This window comes from Manacus vitellinus, unplaced genomic scaffold (assembly GCF_001715985.3).
Source record: "Manacus vitellinus isolate BGI_N305 unplaced genomic scaffold, ASM171598v3 scaffold_26_pilon, whole genome shotgun sequence".
Classification (NCBI taxonomy): Eukaryota; Metazoa; Chordata; class Aves; order Passeriformes; family Pipridae; genus Manacus; species Manacus vitellinus.
In genome coordinates, this window is record NW_021939960.1 from 269,103 (window position 1) to 291,785 (window position 22,683).

General features: G+C 44.6%; 1 protein-coding gene across 6 annotated transcripts in view; it reads left to right on the top strand.

Moving 5' to 3' along the window:
* The window catches only part of PTPRT (protein tyrosine phosphatase receptor type T), a 272,419-nt gene that overhangs the window by 247,803 nt on the left and 1,933 nt on the right, over positions 1–22,683 (top strand). For all 6 annotated transcript variants that reach the window (XM_018073978.3, XM_018073971.2, XM_018073972.2 and 3 more), the window contains 11 exons: positions 38–114; positions 989–1,025; positions 2,043–2,140; positions 3,785–3,901; positions 5,185–5,339; positions 7,556–7,691; positions 8,920–9,069; positions 12,668–12,841; positions 16,405–16,536; positions 20,187–20,312; positions 22,158–22,321. In XM_018073978.3, the coding sequence (XP_017929467.1) occupies positions 38–114; positions 989–1,025; positions 2,043–2,140; positions 3,785–3,901; positions 5,185–5,339; positions 7,556–7,691; positions 8,920–9,069; positions 12,668–12,841; positions 16,405–16,536; positions 20,187–20,312; positions 22,158–22,321 (1,366 nt within the window). The remainder of the gene's footprint in view (positions 1–37; positions 115–988; positions 1,026–2,042; positions 2,141–3,784; positions 3,902–5,184; positions 5,340–7,555; positions 7,692–8,919; positions 9,070–12,667; positions 12,842–16,404; positions 16,537–20,186; positions 20,313–22,157; positions 22,322–22,683) is intronic.

A 22,683-nucleotide genomic window follows, 5' to 3' on the forward strand; every position in this document is an offset into this window, starting at 1 on the left:
CGTTACTGTCACTTTTTTTTCCTTTTCCTTCTTTCAGATGATCACTCAAGAGTGAGATTGCAGCTGCTGGATGGGGACCCTCACTCTGACTACATCAATGCCAATTACATCGATGTAAGGCTCCTGGACATCCCCAGTGTGACAAACATTCCTGTGACAACTCTGCTCAGGAGTTTGGTGCCTCTGACACAGGGACAGACTGTTGATCTGCTCTGAGTGACAACTGAACGTTACACAGACATCATGTTGTGACAGGGAGAAGGTTCTCAGTCTCCAGTTTATTTTGTCTGACCAATCTGGGCAGATGGAGATTTCCTGTGTTTGACAGATCCACCAACATAAGTGGAATGTGGGCTAAATGACGGATGCAGGAATCAGTGTCAGCCCCTCACAGTAGCATTAGTGGGTATCTGAGATTTGCCAACTACTTACAAAGTTGTAGTGCAGAAGGCACGTAAATAGACTGGCTTTTTTTTAGTGTTATAAAATAGCATTTGAAAAACAACCTCCCTCTCACACCCAGTGATCAAATGAACATGCACTTCTTGTATGCAGCTCCTAAATCACAGGAACGTGAAATGTTTCGAATAGTTTCTTTAAGGGATAAAAAACACACTTAGGCAGCACTTTCACACAGAGGCAAATTCGTACCTTTATTCTTTTTCAAATGAGAAGATGCAGTGTTTTGCCTGTCAGCTTTCAGAGTTACCCACAGGTTAATCACAGGACTTGCATTTCTTTGAGGAAGTGCTTAAAAAATGCCCATTCCAATTTTCTCTTTGGCATAATGAAATCTTATTATTCAGCCTGAGCAAGATACCCTCACTTAAAAGCTCACAGGGAAACCTGGTTGCCCCCTTTTATTCATTCAGTAACCAGTTATACACTGTCAGAGTGCAGCAGTTGGTACCTGGAGAGTATCAGATCCATGCAGTGCTTTCCCTGAGCTGTGATCTAACAGGAATTTATGTGTTTTCTTTTTTTCCAGGGGTACCACCGGCCTCGCCATTACATTGCAACTCAAGGCAAGTTCACTCTTGTATGTCTAAATAATTGCAAAGCCACTGCTGTTTTAAATTGTTTGAGGAGCTATTTATAGGGTGACATCACCTGTTTTGGGGAACTTAGGACTATCCATGTTGGATTACAAACCTCCCTACTCCTGATCTTTACAGCAGGGGGCTGTTTTCCTGCATCACTGGCCCAACTCTTATGCCATGACCACTTCCTCTACCATTATTTGTCCTCATTTTTGTGCATTCTTAACCCAGAGGTGATGTCCACAGAAATCCTGTTATTCCTAATTTCTGCTTTATGGGTTCATTGCTGGCTTGTCCCTATCGAAAGAGTAAAGAAAGATATTAGAATAAACCTGGTGTTTGAGGATGTATGAGGATAGGGAATGCAGGAAGGCAGAGAATGTGGAGGATGGAGTATGAGCTGAGTGTATGAATTGACTCAGTAGAAGGATTTCACCTCCAGTGTAGAAAAGAGGAAGGAAAGAAGGTCAGAGAGAGGCTCTAGTCTGATAAACCTCTTGTCAGCACTGGCTATTTGGCTGTTGGAACCTGAAATTTTTCTGGGGAAACTTCAGAAAAGGGCTAATTTCTGCATGTTTCCTTCCTCCTTCATAATTAACCAGTATAAAGTGTGAAATGGAAGAATTTTAGAGGTGCATCAGGTGCAAATTTCTATCCAACCTCACTTACAGGTTCACTATAGGGTGCATCCCTGTCCCATCACTTACACACAATTACTGGAGCCATCTCCACTCTCTACAATCCCATCATCACCTCTGTTGCCACAATTCTGGAACCTGAAATACCCACTTAAATACCCTTAAATACCACTGTGAGGAAGGGTCTGAGCTCTTAGAGAGCTCCAGGCTATTCCTGTCTGTAACCCTGAATCACAGAGGGATGCTCTGAAAGGCAGAGCAGGATCCTGTGGGAACAGGACAATGGCCAGAGAACATCTGGAAAGAACTGTTGGCATTCACTGCACTGCCTTGAGATGTCCTTTTGTCTTCTCTCCTGCCCCAGGGCCAATGCAAGAGACAGTGAAGGATTTCTGGAGGATGATTTGGCAAGAAAACTCTGCAAGTGTTGTCATGGTCACCAACCTGGTGGAAGTGGGCAGGGTAAGGTGCCACTTTCCCAGTGTGTAAAGCCAGACCTGCACTGGCTTTAACATGATGCTGCTGCTCAGTCAAGCTCAGCAACTCTATGCCTTTTGCTTCCTGTAATAAGGAAATTAATTCAGGCACTCTGAGTTTTCCCTGAAACTCTGGAGTTTCTAATACTTAACTGCTTCCCTTCTAGACTAGTAAGGATCATGTTCCTGCTGTGAGTCTGGGCTTGGCAGAGTTACACAAATTTATGCAGGCTCAGAAGCTCTCTCCTTTTTCAGTACAGGAGGAAAAATGTACTTCTGTAATAATTACTCTTTTTCTAATGATTTCAATACTTCTCTAAAAATCTGGATGAGTGAGGACGTAAGGCTGGTGCTCAAACTTCTTTAAATGACAGTCCAAATCCTAAACCCCCACCAGTTCTCTCTCAGGTGGACCAGAAGTCCTTGTGTCAGCACAAGGCAACTTCCAAAGCCCACAAAGGGAGCAAACATGGATAACTCAAAAGGTGGAGGCTTGACTTTAGGAGATAAGAAGGCAGTATGTCTGGGGTGGCTTTCCCCAAAATATTCTTGCCTCTTTGGTTTAGAGACTTTCTCAGCCAGAAACTGGAGTTCTTAAAATTTTTGTCCTGATGTTTGACCCTTTCCATTGCTTTCGTGCTAAGAAAAAAAAATTAAATTATAGTTTACTCACAGCCATTAGTAATTCAAATATGCTTTCCCTTAGATCTCATGGTTGAATGCCAGCTGCTTCTGTTCATTTATTGTTATTTATTATATTTTACCTTTTACTGACAGTTCAGTTCGAAATAAATGCCTCTGTGTAAAAAAAACAAAACCAAAACAAAACCCCACAACAAGCCTACATTAATCATATTTAATATTTATAAACCCCTTTCAATTATGACTGGAACTGGAACATGAAACCTGCTTTGCAACAGCTAATTGCTTCAGCTTTTAGGTGCTGTTCCACTCTTTAATGCTAGAGCATTTAATAACCTGATAGTCTTTGTTAGCCTAAATATCCCTTCTGGAGCTTCCCAGCCTTGGCTTTTATTTCTAGTGTGTTAGTTTTGCACATGGCTTTCAGAACTGGCTAAGCTGGGATATGTTTACCTGCTCAGGAGATTTCCTTCTTGAGCCTTAGCTGAGGCCTGTCACAGCTGGTAAAATGCCAAGTTTGTGTCCACATCTTATAGAAAAAGCTCAGAACCAAACAAATTTAGTGTATCTACAAGTATCCCACAATCCCCATGAACTGAAATTCTTTGGCTAAACAGAGAGTTCAGAATTACAGAGCAGGAGCACAGACTTTTCTCAGAGGGGGCAGTGGCAGTGACTGCCAGGTACATCTGATCTATGAGCAGGATATGTATGGAAATTCAAGGAAGACTATCTAAAAAAGGAGCTAAATGCATCCTTTGCATTTTTATTGACAACAGAGAAAATTTAAAAAAAAAAATCCTCCCTGTGGCTTCTATATCTGGTAAAGGAATTTTGATCTGATTTATACAGTTAATTTTGACAAGGTCTGTGCATCAGAAGAGAGCTCGATTTGCGTTGGCTTCAGCTTGAAAGTGGAAGAAAATGTAGGTCAGCTGTGACTCAAGCTGAGCTCCTTCCTCTCAATATTGTCTTTTTTTCCCCCCAGGTGAAGTGTGTTCGATACTGGCCAGATGACACAGAGGTCTATGGAGATATTAAAGTCACATTAATTGAGACAGAACCCTTGGCAGAGTATGTCATACGGACATTCACGGTCCAAAAGGTAAGGGGGAGTCTTCAGGCAGCTGAAATTTTGATGCAACACTTCATTTGTGTTCAGAAATGGGAACTCTGGGAAAAATATCCAGAATGCTCCTGGAGATGGGAGCTGTGACTATTTGGACAGGTTTCACTTCAGAAAACTAAATTTTTTGACAGAGATTCCATTTTTGGACAAATGATTTTACAGGAACATCTTGATGGAGCCACAGAAGTAGAATCCACAGTGCATGAAGTTTAAATGCATCCAAAAGCCAGCAGATAGCTGATGATATGCCAGGAATAATAACTGTCTTGTTTCACAGTGGCAAATGGCAGATGAAAAAAGGTACCAGTTAAACTGGATGCCAGGTAGAGTCCCCTTTGAACAGAAATGAGAATGGAATAAAAGCAAGAGTATAAAAACTATCCCCAAATTGGCATGATTTGGGAGATTTTGTTACTTGTAATTAAAAATTGGAAGCCTAAGTGTCAGAGTATTCCAGGTCTGTCCAAATTACTTTCCAAACACTCAGTAAGTGGTTTTAAACCTTTTCCAAAACTCCTGCTAAATGAACTTCAGCCATGCTGGGAATATTGTTTCAGTTTTCTGATACATCAGCTCCATATTTCATTAAATCACTGAAGAAGTTGGTGAGAAGTGCTGATGCCAAAATCTGACAGGGTAGAGGACCTGCTGCTGGATTCCACCCACATTTCCTGTCTAAGACATCACAGTTGACCAACAGTTCGGGGTTACCCTTAGCAGGGCACATACAAGAGGTGCCAATTGTCACCTACCAAGAACTTCATCTCACCAGAAAAGCCAAGTGATGGGTGTGGGTACCAGTTTCTGCCCTTTTCCCTGCCAGTAGTATCTCCAGCTGAGAATTTGTTGCAGAAAATCTACCATGTCTTGGGACATGCCCCCTCTCTGGGTCTTCATTCCTGAGGCTGTTGCTTCAATGCCTCAAACAGGGTTTAGGAGTGACTTCTGGGTGGTTTATAATGACACCAAGGAAGGTGGATAAGCACAGCCACGGTGTGCTGGGGCTGAGGTCACCCTTGGACATGCCTAATGAGCTGGGTTTGAACTGGGAGCTGGTATCCACCCTCACAGTGCTCACTTCACTGGCAATTGGAGTCCAGATCAAAACTTTTGGGAGCGAAAGGCAGGATCGGACCTGTCCCTGTGTGCAGTGAGAGCTCAGTGTTTGTTATCCCTCTGTGTGAGGGAAGGGAGCAGGGGTCAGAATGTGCCGATTGCAGCCTGATGGAAGAAAAATAGAGGCTGTGTTGTCTCCTCAGAAAGGCTACCATGAGATCCGAGAGATTCGGCAGTTCCACTTCACCAGCTGGCCGGACCACGGCGTCCCCTGCTACGCCACGGGCCTGCTGGGCTTCGTGCGCCAGGTGAAGTTCCTCAACCCCCCCGAGGCAGGACCCATCGTGGTGCACTGCAGGTATGCCAGCCCTCCACCTGAGCCTCTCCTCCTGCAGCTCTTTCCACCTCTTTTCTTCCTGTCTGCCAGTAACCAACTCCTTTGTTTGAGAGCATGATCTGTGGGTCTCGCCAGCAAACAAAGGGAAACGTGTTTTCCTTTCCTGAAGTGGCAGCTTTGGAGCCAAGCTGGCTGAGTTGGAGATGATGGAAGTAGGGCAGAGAGGGCCTTTTAAATGTAGAAGACCCCCTGGTGTCCTGTACTCTGTTAAGTGCTCATAGCAAAGCTGGGAAAGTGGTAAATATCTGGGACAGCCATTCCAGGCTGAACAAACCTCGTGTGGCAGAAGGGACAATGCCGACAAAAAGGGAATTTTAAAGCAGCTTTGCTTCTCTGTACCCACATGTGCTGCAGCTCAGCTTTGTACCAGCATCAAAGGTCTTCTCTGGTCTGGTAAAAGGTGTCCCTGCCCGCAGCAGGGGAGCTGGAACAACATGATCTTTAAGGTCCCTTCCAACACAAACCATTCGATGATTTTGTGATCTGAAATATTAGTCTGGCTGCCAGCCCGTGGGCACCTTGGCTTTCTGAAAGCCCAGGAAGCTGGAATGGGAATGTCAGGCTAAAAACCTGCCCAGTGCCTTTCAACTGGTAAATGAGAGGAGTTAAGTGACTTCAAATGCAAGGGAAGACATTGCTATGAAACCAGAGTTTGGGTTTGTAGCAGCAGTTATGTCTGCAGGGCACAGGGCATGTGTGATCTAAAGAAGACATGGCTGGAGTACAAGCCTGAAGAGCAGGGCTGGCTGTCCCAAAATCTCACCCCTAATCAATCCACAGGGAATTACCACTAATTCCCACACTGTGTCTTGAGAGAGCACATCCCACGACTATTTTAAAAAGGAAAATCAATTAAATCTTATCTTTTTAAAACAGTTTTGGTTTGGGTGGGTGTTTTATTTGGTTGGAGTGGTTTTTTTAGCAAGCAATTAATCAGTTTTATAATCAAATAGAACTAAGCCTGAGGAGCTGGCAGAAGGGACTCATTTAGAGCTCGGGGTCTGAGTTTGCTACCCTGGTGCCGTGACATGCCTTGGAAGGTGTCTCAACCTGATTCATTGTCACCAAGAAAGCAAGGAGAGATTTTTCACCCTTCCCATTTTAATGAATAAAAGCCATTTCCTCTGTGTTATTTATCTGCTTTTGAATTTTAATGACTTGCTTTAAGTGGTAATTACCAAATTCTCCCCACCGATGCCTGGCTGGATAATATCACTGTTCGATATTTATGAAGTGCCAGGATCCTCTAAATATAGAAATGTTATAACTATTTGTTAAATTTCTGAAAAGCTGAGAGATAAAGGGAGAGGAAATGCCACTTATTCATTAAAATTCTGCAAATGAAAAATATCGTCTCTCTATTCAGCCGTTGATTAATCTGGTCCATTAATTTATGGTCATTCATATCTCCTTGCTTTTGGCTCTGCTGGAGTTTTCAGGCAGCTGAAGTTTCCCTGATTTGAGCAGAGCTTTCCTCCTTCCTTGGGAGCAATGTGAAGAGGCGTTCTCCTCTCTCTATCCTTCACACCTAAGCAGCTTGGATGATTTCCCGGGAGGGAAGGAGGACACGATGACAACACAGTTTTGCAGGAGATGGCCCAGTTCTCACGAGCAGCAGGGTTTGAGTAGCCTCGAGCTCCTTTCTCTGCGATTTTACAGTCTGTGACTTGAGATCACCCTCCTCAGGACCCAAACTCCTCCGGATTAAAAAGGGAAAGGGAGTGTTTGAGGTGGAAGAGTGAGCCCCTTTCATCATACCCACTGGAGTAAAGGTGTGCATGCCTTTTAAGGAGTCCCCTAGAAGAAAATCTCTGGGATTGTGTCTCTTTGCAACCCAGAGGCTGCTCTCCCACATCCTGTGTGGTGAGAGGGGTGCAAGTGAACAGACCTGTGAAATCGTAATGATTATTTACACAATTTTTTGTTACTGTTGAATAACACAAAGCTTTTCTTTCTGCTGCCTAGGTCCATTTCCCTTTCAAGAAACTTTATTTCACCTCATTCTCTTGAATCCCAAGCTGATTTAGCTTCACAGAAAAATGAACCCAACAGGGAGCGGGAGCAGCTCCCAGGAGAAGACAGCAGTGTGTGTGCTGCTGTTATTTTCTCCTCCACAGAGTCCTGCCTCTCCATGCTCCCTGGGTCACCCAGAGCCTCCTGGTTTTTCTCTTTTCCAGTGCTGGGGCAGGGAGAACAGGCTGCTTTATTGCCATTGACATCATGCTCGACATGGCAGAGAACGAGGGCGTGGTGGACATTTTTAACTGCGTGCGGGAGCTGCGGTCCCAGAGGGTCAACTTGGTGCAGACAGAGGTGGGTGCCAGCAGCTCTCCCTTTCCAAGGTGCTGCTTTTCTGTTGGCTTCTCCACTCAACAGCAACCCAGCAATTCATTAAGTCAGCACTTGCTCTGTGCTGTGATTATGCAGAACTTTCAGAGGCTGAACATGCCCCCAGATGGGCATCGAATCACGTTCGCTGGCAGCTACTCGGGGTCTCCCAGACAGGAGGGCAAACCTTCAAAGTTTAGGTCTGTGCATTGCTGATTAATTTTATTCTCATAGTAGGAAAAAAGAGCTCCTGAATCCTCTCATGACTCATTCATAGGCACACTGCAGGCTCCAGTAGTACCTCGTGTACATCAGTTGGAGCTAAACAAAGAAAACATCCTTGATTCCAGCTCTGGGTGCTGATTAAGCAAGCTCTGCTCCATCGTGTAGTGTCTGGCAGCTGCACAGATCCTGTGGAACTGTGCTCCTGCTGCACAAGTTTTATGTGTGTCCTTTAATGCCTTCCCCTCCTGAGGAACAGGACAATAGCCTGGAATGGAGAAGGGCTGTTAACTTGGTTGGAATTTCCGTATTTACTTCAGGGCAAGAGCTTTACCCAGAATACCAAGAGTCCATGATTCTGAAGACATGAATGGAGGTGACATGTTAGGACAGTTGGTTTTGTACTGTTGTGCCAGGGGAGGTTTAGATGGAAAATTAGGGAAAATTGCTTCACCAAAGGATTGTCAAGCCCTGGAACAGGCTGTCCAGGGACAGATGTGGTGGAGTCCCCATCCCTGGAGGGCTTTAACAGACATGTTGATGTGGCACTTGGGGACATGATTTAGTGGTGGGCTTGGCAGTGCTGGGTGATGGTTGGACTTGATGACCTTAGAGGTCTTTTCCACCATAAACACTTCTGTGATTCTCTGCTATTATCAGAAGCCTATTCCTGACCATTGCCTCACAATTATGAACAGAAAGGCTTTACACCCTGATTTCCTCCTCAGCCCACCCCCATTTTGTCCCGACGTTCCTGAGAGTGGCAACTTCCCATTTTACTTGTAAATTTGAAGTGAATACATGAGACCTCACATCCAGTGATGGATGAAATATGCTCACAAAGCTGTCACATAGCACACTGTGTAATTTGTCTCCACGTGAAACAGAGCCAAATATGCATATTGGGCATGATTTAAGGGGGGAAAAACTGTGATGTTTCATGATCCATATTCTAAATATGATTTTAACGTCTCATCCCTCTTCTGTGCAGGAGCAGTATGTGTTTGTCCATGATGCCATTTTGGAGGCATGTCTCTGTGGCAACACGGCCATTCCAGTTTGTGAGTTCAGATCCATCTATTACAACATCAGCAGGCTGGATCCACAGACCAATTCCAGCCAGATAAAAGATGAGTTTCAGGTAATTTGATATATCACTGCAGTTGGTGTATAGAAGGTGTTTAATCAGTTTCTGTGTGTTATTTTACAATTTCCAGCAGAGCAGAGGAGGGGGACACTGAGCCAAGGTCTGATTTCAGATGATTTTTGTTATTACTCCTGGATCAGGCAGAGGTTTGCTTTTGAGCATAGATTTTTCAGCCTTTGGCAAGGAAAAAAATTTCCCTGTTACTTCAGCAGAGCAAGGGTACTGATTCTCACACGTAATGTTGTATTTCTCATTTCAACAAATACTCTGTTCATTTTCTTCTATAATTTATGCAGAAACATTTATCCCTCAAGGTAGCTTATTATCCATTCTTTTGGCTCATACACTGCTCCCAAGTCTTGACAATCAACTTGTTGACAACCTTCCACACAGAGGAGAGAGGGAGCTCAGTGAGCATTATTTTGGCTATTATTAGTTCTCAATGAACTGAATCTCTCAGTTCACTGCAGGTGTTTTGCCAAGTACCTGGTGATGAGACCCAAAGTGATGTACAGGAAAACTCACAAGTGCTGAATTAGTGGGGGCAAGCAAGGAAATGGGAACCCCTCCACTGTTTACTGTCACTGTTGTTTATCCCACCCTAATAAATTGAGACACTCAAACCATGAACCCTGTGCAGCTGTACCTCTCACACAGTGGGGAACTGACCCTGCAGAACACTGAATTAAGTTTTCCAGTCTTTTTCCCCATCCCTGTGAGGGTGGTGAGGCCCTGGCATAGGTTGAACAAAGAAGTTGTGGATGCTCCATCCCTGGAAGTGTTTAAGGCCAGACTGGATGGGGCTTGGAGAAACCTGGTCTAGTGGAAAGTGTCCCTGCTCATGACTTTAAGGTGATCCAATCCAAACCATTCTGAGATTTTATGATTTTCTGCAAACACCAATATATGGAAAAAAAAATTGTGGGAAATATTTATGGGAAATTTTTGGGCAAAATTTGTGAGAAAGATTGTGGGAAATTTGGGTCAAGGTGAATTTGATGGTAAGGAGAGAAACCTCTACTGTTTGTTAAAACCACTTGTAGTCAACCATAAAAAGATGAAGATTTCTTTCATTGTAGTAAATTCCCACCCCCTTTCCCAGGAAAGTATCTTTTCTAGCAAGAGAATGTCTTCTGGGAGCCCCAAAGTGAGTCAGAGGCCTCTTTTCCTCCCTCTCTATGCAGAGGGAGAATATGTGTTTTTTATCTGAAGCCTTGCAGGGAATCATCAGGGTTGGTGTAGTGAGATAAAGAAAGCGGATCCCAACTGATGACAGTTCAATTAAAAAAAGGTCTGGTTTTATCAAGGCACAGCAGATCTATAAAAGTGTTTCTGATTCTGAATGCTTCGCATGAAGGAGCCGAAGCCAAACTTCATCAAAAGCTGTTACACCACTGGAAAAAAAAATAGTCCTCACTTGCTGGGTGTATTTTGTCATGATATGAGACAAGATTTGTCACCTCTGCGCTTGTTCTTTTGAGCTGCCAGGGACTGGCAGCTCCTGTGGGAAGGAAATGCTCTTTGCAAATGTACTTTGCATAAGAGGTTCGGTGTCTGTCTGGTTGTAGGATCTATTTTTACAGGATTTTGGCTCAGAGCATACTTCAGCCCTAATTGTCTGGGTTTAATGCAGAAGCTGGGTATCTTTGCTGCAATTTCTGTGAACCAGCTGATCTAACTGTAGGTCTGGGGATGCAGTTTGTATTGTTTAGGTCCCACTGGCCCTCAGGTAAGGCAGGATGTGTTTCTCATGCACTACATGTTGTCCAAACACACAAAAGCTTGTTCTGGAGAGCTTTTGTAATCTGAGTCAGTACAGAAACAAGGGAGAGAGGGGAAGGGTGTAAAACAGACACTCTAACAAGTCCACCTGCCTGATTATCTGCATTGTCAGAGATTTGAGATTTCATGTTTTTTCCCCATCCAACCTGCCTTCCACCTCCAGATAAGGGCCTTTCTGTAGAACCTGCAGAATTTATAGCACCTAGATAATTTCAAATCTTACACTTTGACACGTTTTTTATCTCAGATTGTTTGTCCCTCCTCTTTTCTCCACCCATAACCTCTCTGTAGCAGAAGTCAAGCCCTTTCTAAGGTTTTTTTTGACCCCTAAATATTTTGTGTTCCTCTGGTTGCAAAGAGTTCACTGTATTACTCCATGGGCTTTGCTCAGGAAGAGAACACATAACAAAAGAAAGTAGAATGACATCAGATAGCCACTGATCTACCACCACTTATGTGCTGGTGTTAAGATGTGTTTGCTTTGATTTGCTGTTTTTGATCCCTGCTGACCAACCTGGACTGGTTTGTCAGGAGGCCTCCACAACAGAAAACACAAAAGAAAAATATATTTAAAGAAATACAGTTTGTCAAGCTGCGGAAAAGACAGATAACAGAAAAAGACTTGACAGCAAGACTCCAGAGATTAGGTATGACTATGTAAGTGAAGCATCCTCTGTGTCACTCCAAAAGGAAAGTAGCAATCTAAATAATGTATGAAACAAATAGGCTTTCCTGTTAAAAAGAAGGAAAAATATATTTTCTCTTAGATTTTTGTGTGCATTGCTAAGATAAATCCGTAGTTTGACTGAGGAATCACGGGAGGATTTGAACCCAGTCTGACCTGCTGGGTGAGTCAATACTCAGGGTACACCTGCACAGGACCCTCTTGCAGAGGGAGAAGGATGAGAGCTTCCAGCCTAGGGATGGGAGAAACAGGAGGAGTGAGGAGCTCAAAGCTGCAGCTTGCCCCTGTGACAGCTATTTCCAGCTTCTAGGAAAGAAAAGGAATATTGTCTGACTGCTCTGGGGTTTTAGAGCTGGAAATGGTTGGGAGGTGTGTGATTCAAATGTACAAAAGCAACAACCTCCTCGGTGCTCCTTCGTTTTCCTTCTCTGGGATCCCAAAATCTGCGAGTGGAAGTGCATTTAAAATAATCATATTTTGCATGAGGCATTGTTGCCTAAAAGACCGTGGAGAAAAAGACTCCAGGCCAATTTAGTGTAGGAGATAAGATAAAGAGAGCAGGTCCTTTAATGAGTTCATAGGCCTAAAGGAATACACACCATGCACCCGCTCAGACAATGGTTCTATGATTTTATAATAAGGTCCATCCAATCCCAATTTGTCCACCCCCCTGTTCTGCCCTGTTCTGACCCCCAACCCCTTCAGGAATTGAGTCTGGGGGCATTTGGGACCCCTTCTTCCTCATATTCATCTTCTTCACAGCACATACAGTCTTTGGAGTTCTTCCAAAGTTCTGGACTTGAAGGTCACTGTGTCTGTGTGATATCTTCTGGTCCAGGTCTTAAGGTGTTTTTCTACAATTCTACCTTGAAAAGAAGACTAAACAGGCTAAAGGAATTCTGAGGGATTGATATGAGATGGGGTAGTAGGGTTGGGTATTTGTAACCATTATGCTCCAGGGTAAGGGATATAATACAGCTACATTAAATCTACTTCTAAAATCTGTAAAAATTAAAAATCAAAAAAGCTCTGAGGCACCACATCCTTCTTGGGAGCCAATGCCAAGGCACTCAGCCTGTTTCTGTCTCTCTCCCTGTCCCCCCTCTCCCCGGGGCCCTGGCCCAGACCCTGAACATCGTGACGCCGCGGGTGCGGCCGGAGGATTGCAGCATCGGGCTCCTGCCCCGCAACCACGACAAGAACCGCTGCATGGACGTGCTGCCCCTGGACCGCTGCCTGCCCTTCCTCATCTCCGTGGATGGAGAGTCCAGCAACTACATCAATGCTGCCCTCATGGATGTAAGAACCGCCCCGACACACCAGGCTCGGCCTTTTGTTGCTTCTCGGGATGATTTTCTGGGGGAAAGGGGTGGGAAGCAAAAAAACTTATTTGCCTCTGATTTCTGGCCTTGCCTGCAGGAGCTGAGGGAAGAAAGCTCCAGGGCAGTTTAATTGAGGATGAGATAAGAAAAGGGTTTAATTTGTGCCTAGGCACAAAGATTACATGATGTGCCCCGGCCGTGTACAGGTGTTACAATTTATAATATTGTCTGTCCAATCCCAAGGGTTTCCACCCCATAACTTTTGCCCTAGGCCACTCCCGTCCCACCTCCTTGGAATTGGGGCTGGAGGATTTTCAAGACCACTTCTTCATCATCTTCATCTTCTCAGAGCACAAAGGGTACACGGTCACCCAGTTTCTTGACTGTACTTTTGCAGTTCAGGCCAAGGCACAAGTGTTCTTAAACAAAAGGGCCTGCTCTTAAAGAGAGACTAAACATTTTCTACTGGAATTCAGGGGATATTGATATGGGAGCATGGAATGGGTTATGTAGGGGTTGAGGAATGTGTAAACTACCGTGCTAAAGGGTAAAGGAATAAGGGCTGCTGCTTCTAAAATCTGCTTCTATTATATAACTACTTATAAAGCTTATAAAAATTAGAAAAACCAAAAAACTAGAAGAGTCTTAAGGCATCACTGGGTCTCCAAACGTGAATTTCCTCTTCTTCCCAGAAATGGAAGTATTTAGGAAGAGGCTGGATGTGGTGCCATGGTCTAGTAGATGAGATGGTGTTGGGTCAAAGGTTGGACTCAGTGATCTCAGAGGTCTTCTCCAACCTGGTTCATTCTGTGGTTCTGTATAATCTAGACTGTGATTATCACACACACTCATTCTGCATCACACTGGTAGAAATTTTTTTGCAAAGGAGCTCCTGAGCTTGCAGTCTGAGGTTGGATCGTAGAGAGACACAAAGAAGTGGTGGCAAAGCTCTTCCCATACACTGGGTTTTGCATATGTTGGGAAGAGAAGTGTTTTTCTTTGGAAAGAATAATTTGCAGTGTGGAGCAAGTGATTGATTAGAGCTTGTGCAGTTAAGAACGTGGGACTGCAGGGATCAGATGTGGAAAATATTTTCAGGCTGAAGGACATGAGCTGAGCTGATGTGACTCTGTCTGAAGGCATTTTCCCTTGCTTTGTTTATGGGCTCAAATCTCCCAGCACAGGTCAGCTGTGGAGGGTGAATTATGTTGATGGTTTCTTTTTGCTGTGATGCCTTTGGACAGAGATGTCTTTAAAGCCACTAATTATTGCAGTTGGAGTATGGGTAAATATGATCCAGGGTGAAATGTCATCATTTTTTCCTCAGCAACATCAGGATCAGTCTTTTTTAATTTTGTCTGGTCTTCAGTCTTTGGGAAACAGTGATGCTTCTGCATTTAAGAGGTTCAGTCAAATGGTCACAGAATTTATTTTAGATTTTTTCAGAAAGACTGTGATGTTTTCATTACAAACATGCCTAAGGAAACTTTTTTTTTTTAAAGTGTGTTTTGTGCTTTTGCAACTCTGAAGAAGCACAATCTATTCTTCTCTGGTTTCTTAGGGACTGGGAATGTTTGCACATTTCAGCCCTCATTACTTCCAATCACTTTGCTAATATTTGTATCCTTCCCCACAAAATTTGTATGATTTTTTTTTATTTTTTTTTTAGTACAAAGGAATTTTTCACCTGTCATAGAAATTCAGCCACTGCGATCTTCTCTGGCTCTCCTTTATCCTTCCAAAGAGGAATCAGCAAATTTTGGGGAAAATAATAATCAGAGGGGAACAGCCAAAATCCCACATTTTCATAGCTGTTCCTGTTGAGGACAGACCTTGCAAATTCTTTTTTTCCCCAGTGGCTTCATGTCTGAAGGTTTGCACTGAGCATGAACTCTTAGAGGAGACCATCCATCCCATATTGCCTCGAACCATTGTCAGTTCTGTCATTGTGTGAGGACAGGCACGTGCTGGGGAACTCCTGACAGCACAGTCCCAGTGCTGATTATTTTATTTACAGATTTCTCTTGTTCATTTCTGGTTTTAAACTTCTCCCCGAATCTTGTTTGACTTGCTTGGTGTATTACATGAAAGCTGTGATGGAAGAAGTGGTGGAGCAGGAAGGGGAATGGTACACCTGGGATGGGTTACAGCCCGTGTTTGGAGGCATGAATGTCTCAGGAAGGCCATCTGTCAACCAAAATTAACCTTAGGCACAGAGAGCCATTTGAACCTTCCCTCAGGGTGTGAAGCCCTGGGCTCATGCTACAACTGAGCTGGGACTGTCTCAGGCAGAGTATTCAAAACCAGCCTCTTCTGCCTTGAGTTAGCTTTTGGGAATACAGCCAAAGGGCTCCTGCTGCCCACAGAGGGCAGGAATTCTCCCCCAGCAGATTTAGAGACTCCTCACCTTTCCTCTTCATGTCCTCTGTCCCTTTCCAGTGAACAGACCTTAGGATCTTTCCCGTGAGAATCACTGGAAAGCCAGGTTTGCATCTGCAAAATGGTTTGTTAAGAAGAAAGGAGAAATACTGTCCCTCACCTTCCCCTAAAACAAGCTGGGGCAAAGTGTGCACTGCACCTTCTCCCCCTCCCAGAACGGTCTGCTCAGCACTTCCACCCACATCTGACTCACATGGAGGAGGAAAGGCAACCCCCCCACAATGGCCAGCTTAATACTTTAGGATTTTACTTGTTTCTTTGCTATAAGTTCAAAATTTTTTATTCTGTGGGCTTTTTGTTTTGGTTTTTTTTTTTTCCTTTTTCTGCAGAATTAGTGCTCCTTTTGACTGAGCTCTGCTTCACAGACGTACAGCACGAAGGCCTGTGCAGTTTCTGGGCTCATTTACACATTGCCTGCCGTGCTTGGAAGGCAATAAAGTTTTCAGCTTGTTCTTTTTCATCTCAGGGAGCCTCACAAACATTCATTAACACGGCCCCACAGAGGTCAGGAGCACAGTCCCACCCCTCTGTGCTTAGGGAGACTGAGGTCAGGGGACCCTTTTGAGGGGAAAGAATAGCATCAGAAATGAAATGCCATTGTCACAGGCTCTGAATATTGTCCCACAAGCTCACAAAGGATGGCTGGGATCCAAATGTGCCACCTCTGTCACACTCCATCCCCAGACAGCAATAACAGACAGGGCTAATCCCTTCTGGAGTTCCTCGAGGCCATCGCAGCAGAAAGGGAGAGCATTTGCTTCCAGCTGTTTTCTTTCCAATTATTAATATTACTGATAGTAGTAGTAGTAGTAATAGTAGAATTAATATTATTTGCTGAGTCTCAAAATATAAATAATTGATTTGGGTAATCTCTGCTCTTGTGACACTTCTTTAATGAAATGTCTTCATTGGGAGCAAAAGAATCCCATTATGAGCCGCTCATTCATTGCAGTGAGATAACAAGGAGAGGGATATGTGATTTGTATAATCTGGTTAAATGGCTCAGATTGCCTTGCCAGAGCCTCCTGGGCATAATATTCCTTTGAATAAAAGTTGATTGAATTTTTTTTTTTTTTTTAACTAATCTTGTTCTTTTGTTAGAGCCACAAGCAACCTGCTGCCTTTATTGTAACCCAGCACCCTCTGCCCAACACCATCGCAGACTTCTGGAGGCTGGTGTTTGATTACAACTGCTCCTCTGTGGTGATGCTGAATGAGATGGATGCAGCACAGGTGGGTGATTCTTCATCTTGTCCATCATTTAACTCCCTTCTCAAATCCAGGTGGTTTTCAGAGAGTTTCTGCTGCCATTTTCTTGTGCCCTGTCTCCCCACCCCAATAAAGGAGGGGGAGCTGGAAAGTAATAGGTGATGTTTTGGGGTGTAATGAAGAGTAAGTCCACATGCCTGGCTCCTTCTAAGGCAGCTGATTGTTACTGTATTTAACAAGGATCATAGAATCATAGAAGGGTTTGAGTTGGAAGGAACCTTAAAGACCACCTCATTCCACCCCCTGCCATGGGCAGGGACACTTTCCACTAGCCCAGGTTGCTCCAAGCCCCGTCCAACCTGCCCTTGGACACTTCCAGGGATGGGGCAGCCACAGCTTCTCTGGGCAACCTGTGCCAGGGCCTCCCCACCCTCTCAGGGAAGGATTTCTTCCTAATATCTAACCTAAACCTACTCTTTATCAGCTTGAAGCCATTCCTCCTTGTCCTGTCACTCCATACCCCTCTGAAAAGTCTCTCTCCAGCATTCCTGTAAGCTCCTTTTGCATACTGAAAGGCTGCTGTAAGGTCTCCCTAAAGCCTTGTCTTCTCCAAACTCAAAGATATATAAATATATATTAGATAAACACTTTCATATACATGTATGAAAAGTTTCATATATACAAAAGTATATTAAAAATTTATATATTTAAAAGTATAAGGAAGTTTTATGTAAGTATTTTATATATTACATAAATACTTTGTGGGGTTTGGGCTGAAATTTTCCTCCCAAACTCACTTCCTTCCCTTTCCTGTTCTCTTTCATATTTTTTCTGTCTTTGGTTGAGAAAAATATTCCCTGCCAATTCCCAGTGTGCTTCATGCTTGCCCATTCCCATGGCATTTCCAGGAGAATGAACCCAAGGGAGCTGAAATAATTTGAAGGATCCTTCCCCTGAGATTTCCAGTGCAATTCTGTAATACTGAGAAGTGCGTTTTGCACAGGTTCTCCAGAAGATCACAGTGCTTTGTATTTTTATTTTTTCTTTTTAATTCCACGCGTAAGTTGGTTTTTGGCTGCTAAGCACACCATCATTTTCAGGATTGGAGCCTGCTGGGGAGGAGCTGCTGCCATTCCTCCTGTGCTGGTGTCTCCAGCCACCTTGCCAGTGAGTGGCAGAAGATAACAGCTTTCAGAAAGGCATAATCATGCAATTTGTGTGAAGAGTACATTTGGCATGGCTAATTCACCCATTACAGCACTTGTTACAGGAGAGGAGAGGAACCCTCAAGTAGCTGGCACTTCATGGATTAATTTTTGATTTGTCTCTTCTCTGTCTTACCACACTTGAAGGCAGCAAAATTATTGGTCTCTTTTTTTGATGGTGGTGGAGAAACCAATCCCCCCATTCCTGGAGGGGATCTCCCATCAGAGTGGGTGCTGTGGGATTCCATTCCCAGCCACGGGGAGAGCTCTACTCAGCTGTGGGTTCTTTTGGTGACCTCCAGAGTCCTACCACCCTGTGATCTACCACCCTGAGATCCTCTGCATTTGCTGCCTCCTCTCCAGTCTACCCTCCTTGATTCTGCATCTTGGCATTGAATCCACAGGCAAATTTCATCTTTTTCTTTTTTTCCCTGACACTTCAAAGGAAAACACAGCTTTTTCTGGAAATGACACGCTTTCTCAGACTGGGTTCTTGGAAAACACAAACCTATCAGCCTCAGCCAGTGCTGTTCTTGTGACTATCTTTCTGCACAAGGCTTTTCCTTGCTTTGTTTTTTGCTAGCAAAGTTTTGTTTTTCTGATGTACCCTGTAGGCACAGAAAGGGGGATTTGGCAGTGCAGAAAAGTCACTTTGACAGTTCCTGTAGCACAGGGTCACCAGCTGGAGACTGCAGCCCGTGCTGGAACACCCAGGTGGCACTGCTGGGAGTTAAGGATGACTTTAAAGTTTGTATTTTATGAGCTATCAGGGCAAGGTGTGACAGTTTGATGTCATGGAATCATTTAAGGTGGAAAAGACCTCTGAGACCATTGAGTCCAACTGTTCCCCCAGCACTGCCAAGGCCACCACTAAACCATGTCCCCAAGGGCCACATCTACACAGCTTTTATATCTCTCCAGGGATGGGGACTCCACCACTGCCCTGGGCAGCCTGTTCCAATGTTTAAACACCCTTTCTGTGAAGAAATGTTCCCAATATCCAATCTAAACCTCCCGTGGCACAGCTTGAGGCCATTCCCTCTCCTCCTGTCCCTTGTTCCCTGGGAGCAGAGCCTGACCCCTCCAGCTCCCCCCTCCTGTCAGGGAGTTACAGAGCCAGAAGGTCCCCCCTGAGCCTCTTTTTCTCCAGGCTGAGCTCCCCCAGCTCCCTCAGCTGCTCCTGGTGCTCCAGCCCCTTCCCAGCTCCATTCCCTTCCCTGGGCACTCTCCAACCCCTCAATGTCTTTCATGAAGTGTGGCCATTCACAGACCTGCTCTAGGAAAAGCAGATTTTTAATATTAAGGAAATGTTTAATCTTTTTCTGCTTTCTGCTGCACCTTGTGGTTGTTTCCTGGAGCTCCTGCTCAGCTCACATCTCCTGCCTGTTGGGCAGATGCTTTGAGAGGAGATCACTAAGCAGCTTGAAAGTCTGAATGAAGAGTAAAGACAACCTTCAAAGGACTTGCTTGTGTGGTCTTGGTTGGCTTGCTTAATCTTGAAAAACTAACAAGGGCAAAGATGCCTAAGATTGTGTGAATATCCCACCCAATTTCAATCCTGTGTGATCAAAGGAGTGCAGAATTAATGCAGTAGCATTCACACACTTGACGTTGTTTCTGGCAGTGATTGAACTTGAAAAAGCTCGAGATCAAGTTCAAATGAGCATCTGGGGGTTTCAAAACTTCTGAAAAATTACACTTAAAAATAGGAAGAAAGAAAAACAGAAAGAAACACAATCTCAGCAGAAACTGCTAATGAGATCTCATGCAAAATATTTTTTCCCCATAATCTATTTCCAGATGGATTTTGAATACTTACATTGTAATTTGTGTGCATAGGATCTTTTTTGTCCTTTCAGTTCTGTAATATCAGCACAAGGAAAAGACTTCCAACCTGCTTCACAAACTTCAGAGATTCACCCTGAAACCAGAGCTGCTCTTCTTGCTCTCAGGACAAACTAATTCTCCCTGCCCTGCTCACTGGTAGAGTCACAAAGCTAAAAAGTTCATCTCACAGAAAAAAGAAACTCCAGTTTGTTTGAATTAAGATTAATTTTCATGGTGCCTGTACTGTTTCCTCATTAACACCAAACCTCTGTGGTTCTTATTAAATTTATCTACAGACACTAATCTTTTAGTGTTCATTTTAAATCTCTACCCCTACAGAAGCTTCATTTGTCAGCCACCTTTTCCTCACCTTTAGACCCCAGAATTCGATCAGTTCCAAATTGTGTTCATACAAAAATAAAGGGGAAAAAAGTCAAGGTTCTAAAATACACTTTTTTTTTTCATATTCATGGTATAAAAACTTTTTGCAGCTAGAATGATGTCTCCTGTGAACAAAGACGTGTAATACAAGATTGGCGCTGGATTTTGAGCTGGTTATAAATAAAAAAAAAAAAAAGACTGAATGTGCATTTCCGTGTTAATAATTAAGATGCTTTCTGTTTCTTGTCCTGTTCTCTGCAGCTCTGCATGCAGTACTGGCCAGAGAAGACATCCTGTTGTTATGGCCCCATTCAGGTGGAGTTTGTCTCAGCAGACATTGATGAAGACATCATCAACCGGATATTCCGGATCTGCAACATGGCCAGGGTAAGATCCCTGAAACACCACATTCCCCAGTTATTCTCAAAAATGTATTTTGGCAGGAGGAAGAGGCAGAGCCAAGACCTGTGGTTTTAGAGGTGCTGAATCTCTCACCTAGGAATGAAATTCCACTGCAGCTGCTTCCTTTAATTAACATTTAATCAGTCTGTATTGCTAAAGGACTCTTGGCTGAAAGTAGAAAGTGGATGATATGAGCTGAAAATCTGTATTTAAATGGTGAGCATTTTTCTGTGTGTATTTGAGAACAATTCATCACTTAGCAGCCAATATAGAAGCATCAGTATTGCAGGAAATAAAGTGAGGTAGTGTCAGCAGCTCTCCATCTGTCAGCTACTCAGCAGTGGCTCTGAAGACAGATGCAATGTTTACTGGCTAGACTGGGATTCCCAATTGCCACTGTCTTCCCTATAAATAAGCAACTGCCATTTCTGTAAGCAACTCTTTGTCTGGATCCCTCAGCCCCAGGACTGCTGAAATGATAGAAACAAAGTTTATCTGTGTACTGGGCCCTGGCAATCCAACTTCAGGGCTGCAGTGCAGGATTTTTCTCTCATTAGTTGTTTTCCCAGATTGATTATGTTTCCTTTGTTGTTCCTTTTTTCATTTTTTTCTAGTCAGAAATGGAAGCAGGTTCCACAAATTACATTTCCAAGCAGTTTAACACAGTGGTGTCTGTGTGTTCAGAGCCTGTGCAGCAGTTCAACAATGGCACTGAAGAGGGAATCTCATGTCCAGCTACACAAATTGATTAATCAGTTAGCTATTAGACATTGTCCTGTATCCCAAACCAACTCCCTCTGAACCAGGGAGAGCCTTTGAGTCATAAAGGTGGTCAGACTGAGGCTCTGTGACTCTCAGGACGGAGCTGGTCCATGCCATGGCTGGCAGGGTGGGTGCTGTGAACTCACAGCCCTCTGCACCCATCTGTGTTCAGCACCACTGGGCGCTGCCAACATCTCTGTGAGGATCCTTTCCCTCCACAGTGCCCAGAGAATTTCTGAGGGCTGCCTTTACTTCTTATGGCACTTTCAGCGTAGGAGAGAGACATTTGGTCTATTTAATCTGTTCATACAGTCTGATGAAACTTTATTCTGGAAACCAAACAAGGGATCCTAGATCCTGCCTGGCTCTGTAACATCTGAAGTCATATTTTTTATCCAGAGTATGGAAAAGTCCTTGTTTCCACACTGTATCAGGTACCCAGGGTGGAGGATGTTAACAGTGCTGATAGGAGCTCCAGAGGGGAAGATGACAGAAGCACAGAAACATAGAATTTACTAGGCTGGAAAAGACCTCAGAGATCATGGAGACAACCTTTGACCCAACACCACTTTGTCACCCAGACCATGGCACTGATGCCTCAACCAGTCTGTTCTTAAACACCTCCAGGGATGGTGACCCCATCACCTCACTGGGCACTGATCACTCCCTCTGTAAAGAATTTTTTCCTAATGTCCAGCCTAAACCTCCCCTGGTACAGCTCAAGGCTGTGCCCTCTTGTCCTACTGCTGGTTCCTGGAAGAAGAGACTGACCCCCACCTGGATACACCCTCCAGTCAGGGAGTTGTAGAGAGTGAGGAGGTCTCCCCTGAGCTTCCTCTTCTCCAGACTGAACAACTCCAACTCCCTCAGCCTATCCTCACACCACTTGTGCTCCAGTCCCTTCCCCAGCCTTGCTGCCTTTCTCTGGACACACTCCAGCCCCTCAACATCCTTCCTAAACTGAGGGGCCCAGACCTGGACACAGCACTGGAGGCCGTGTAACCAGTGCTCCCTGTGTTACCCTGTCCCTCCTGCCCTGCTGCCCTGAGTGTGTGCCCTTTGTTGCAGCCCCAGGACGGCTATCGCATCGTGCAGCACCTGCAGTACATCGGCTGGCCGGCCTACAGGGACACCCCTCCCTCCAAACGCTCCCTGCTCAAGGTGGTGCGGAGGCTGGAGAAGTGGCAGGAGCAGTACGATGGCAGGGATGGCCGGACTGTTGTCCACTGCCTGTAAGTAGGACTGGGAAGTGTCTGTAACCTTCACACGGTGCTCTCTGAAGAGCGCCGATCATGGGTCTGGAGTTCTGGTGGTTTGCCAGGCCTCAGCTCGGGAAAGCGAAGTGCAATTACGTTTGTAATGCACTTCAGGTTGAATATTGTGCTGCATTATAGTGTCCTGGCCCAGAGGTTTTGCTGGTTGTGGTGAGGAGTAGCTCAGAAAGCTCTGCTAGGTCCTGGTGGGTGGGTGGGTCTCTGACTGGAGCCCAGGCAGACCCGAAGCAGCACTGCCGTGTGCCCAGCTCTGCCCACAGAGCTGCTCTGAGCACTGAGGAGCAGCACTGCAGTCCCTGGGCATCCCTGTCCACCACTGC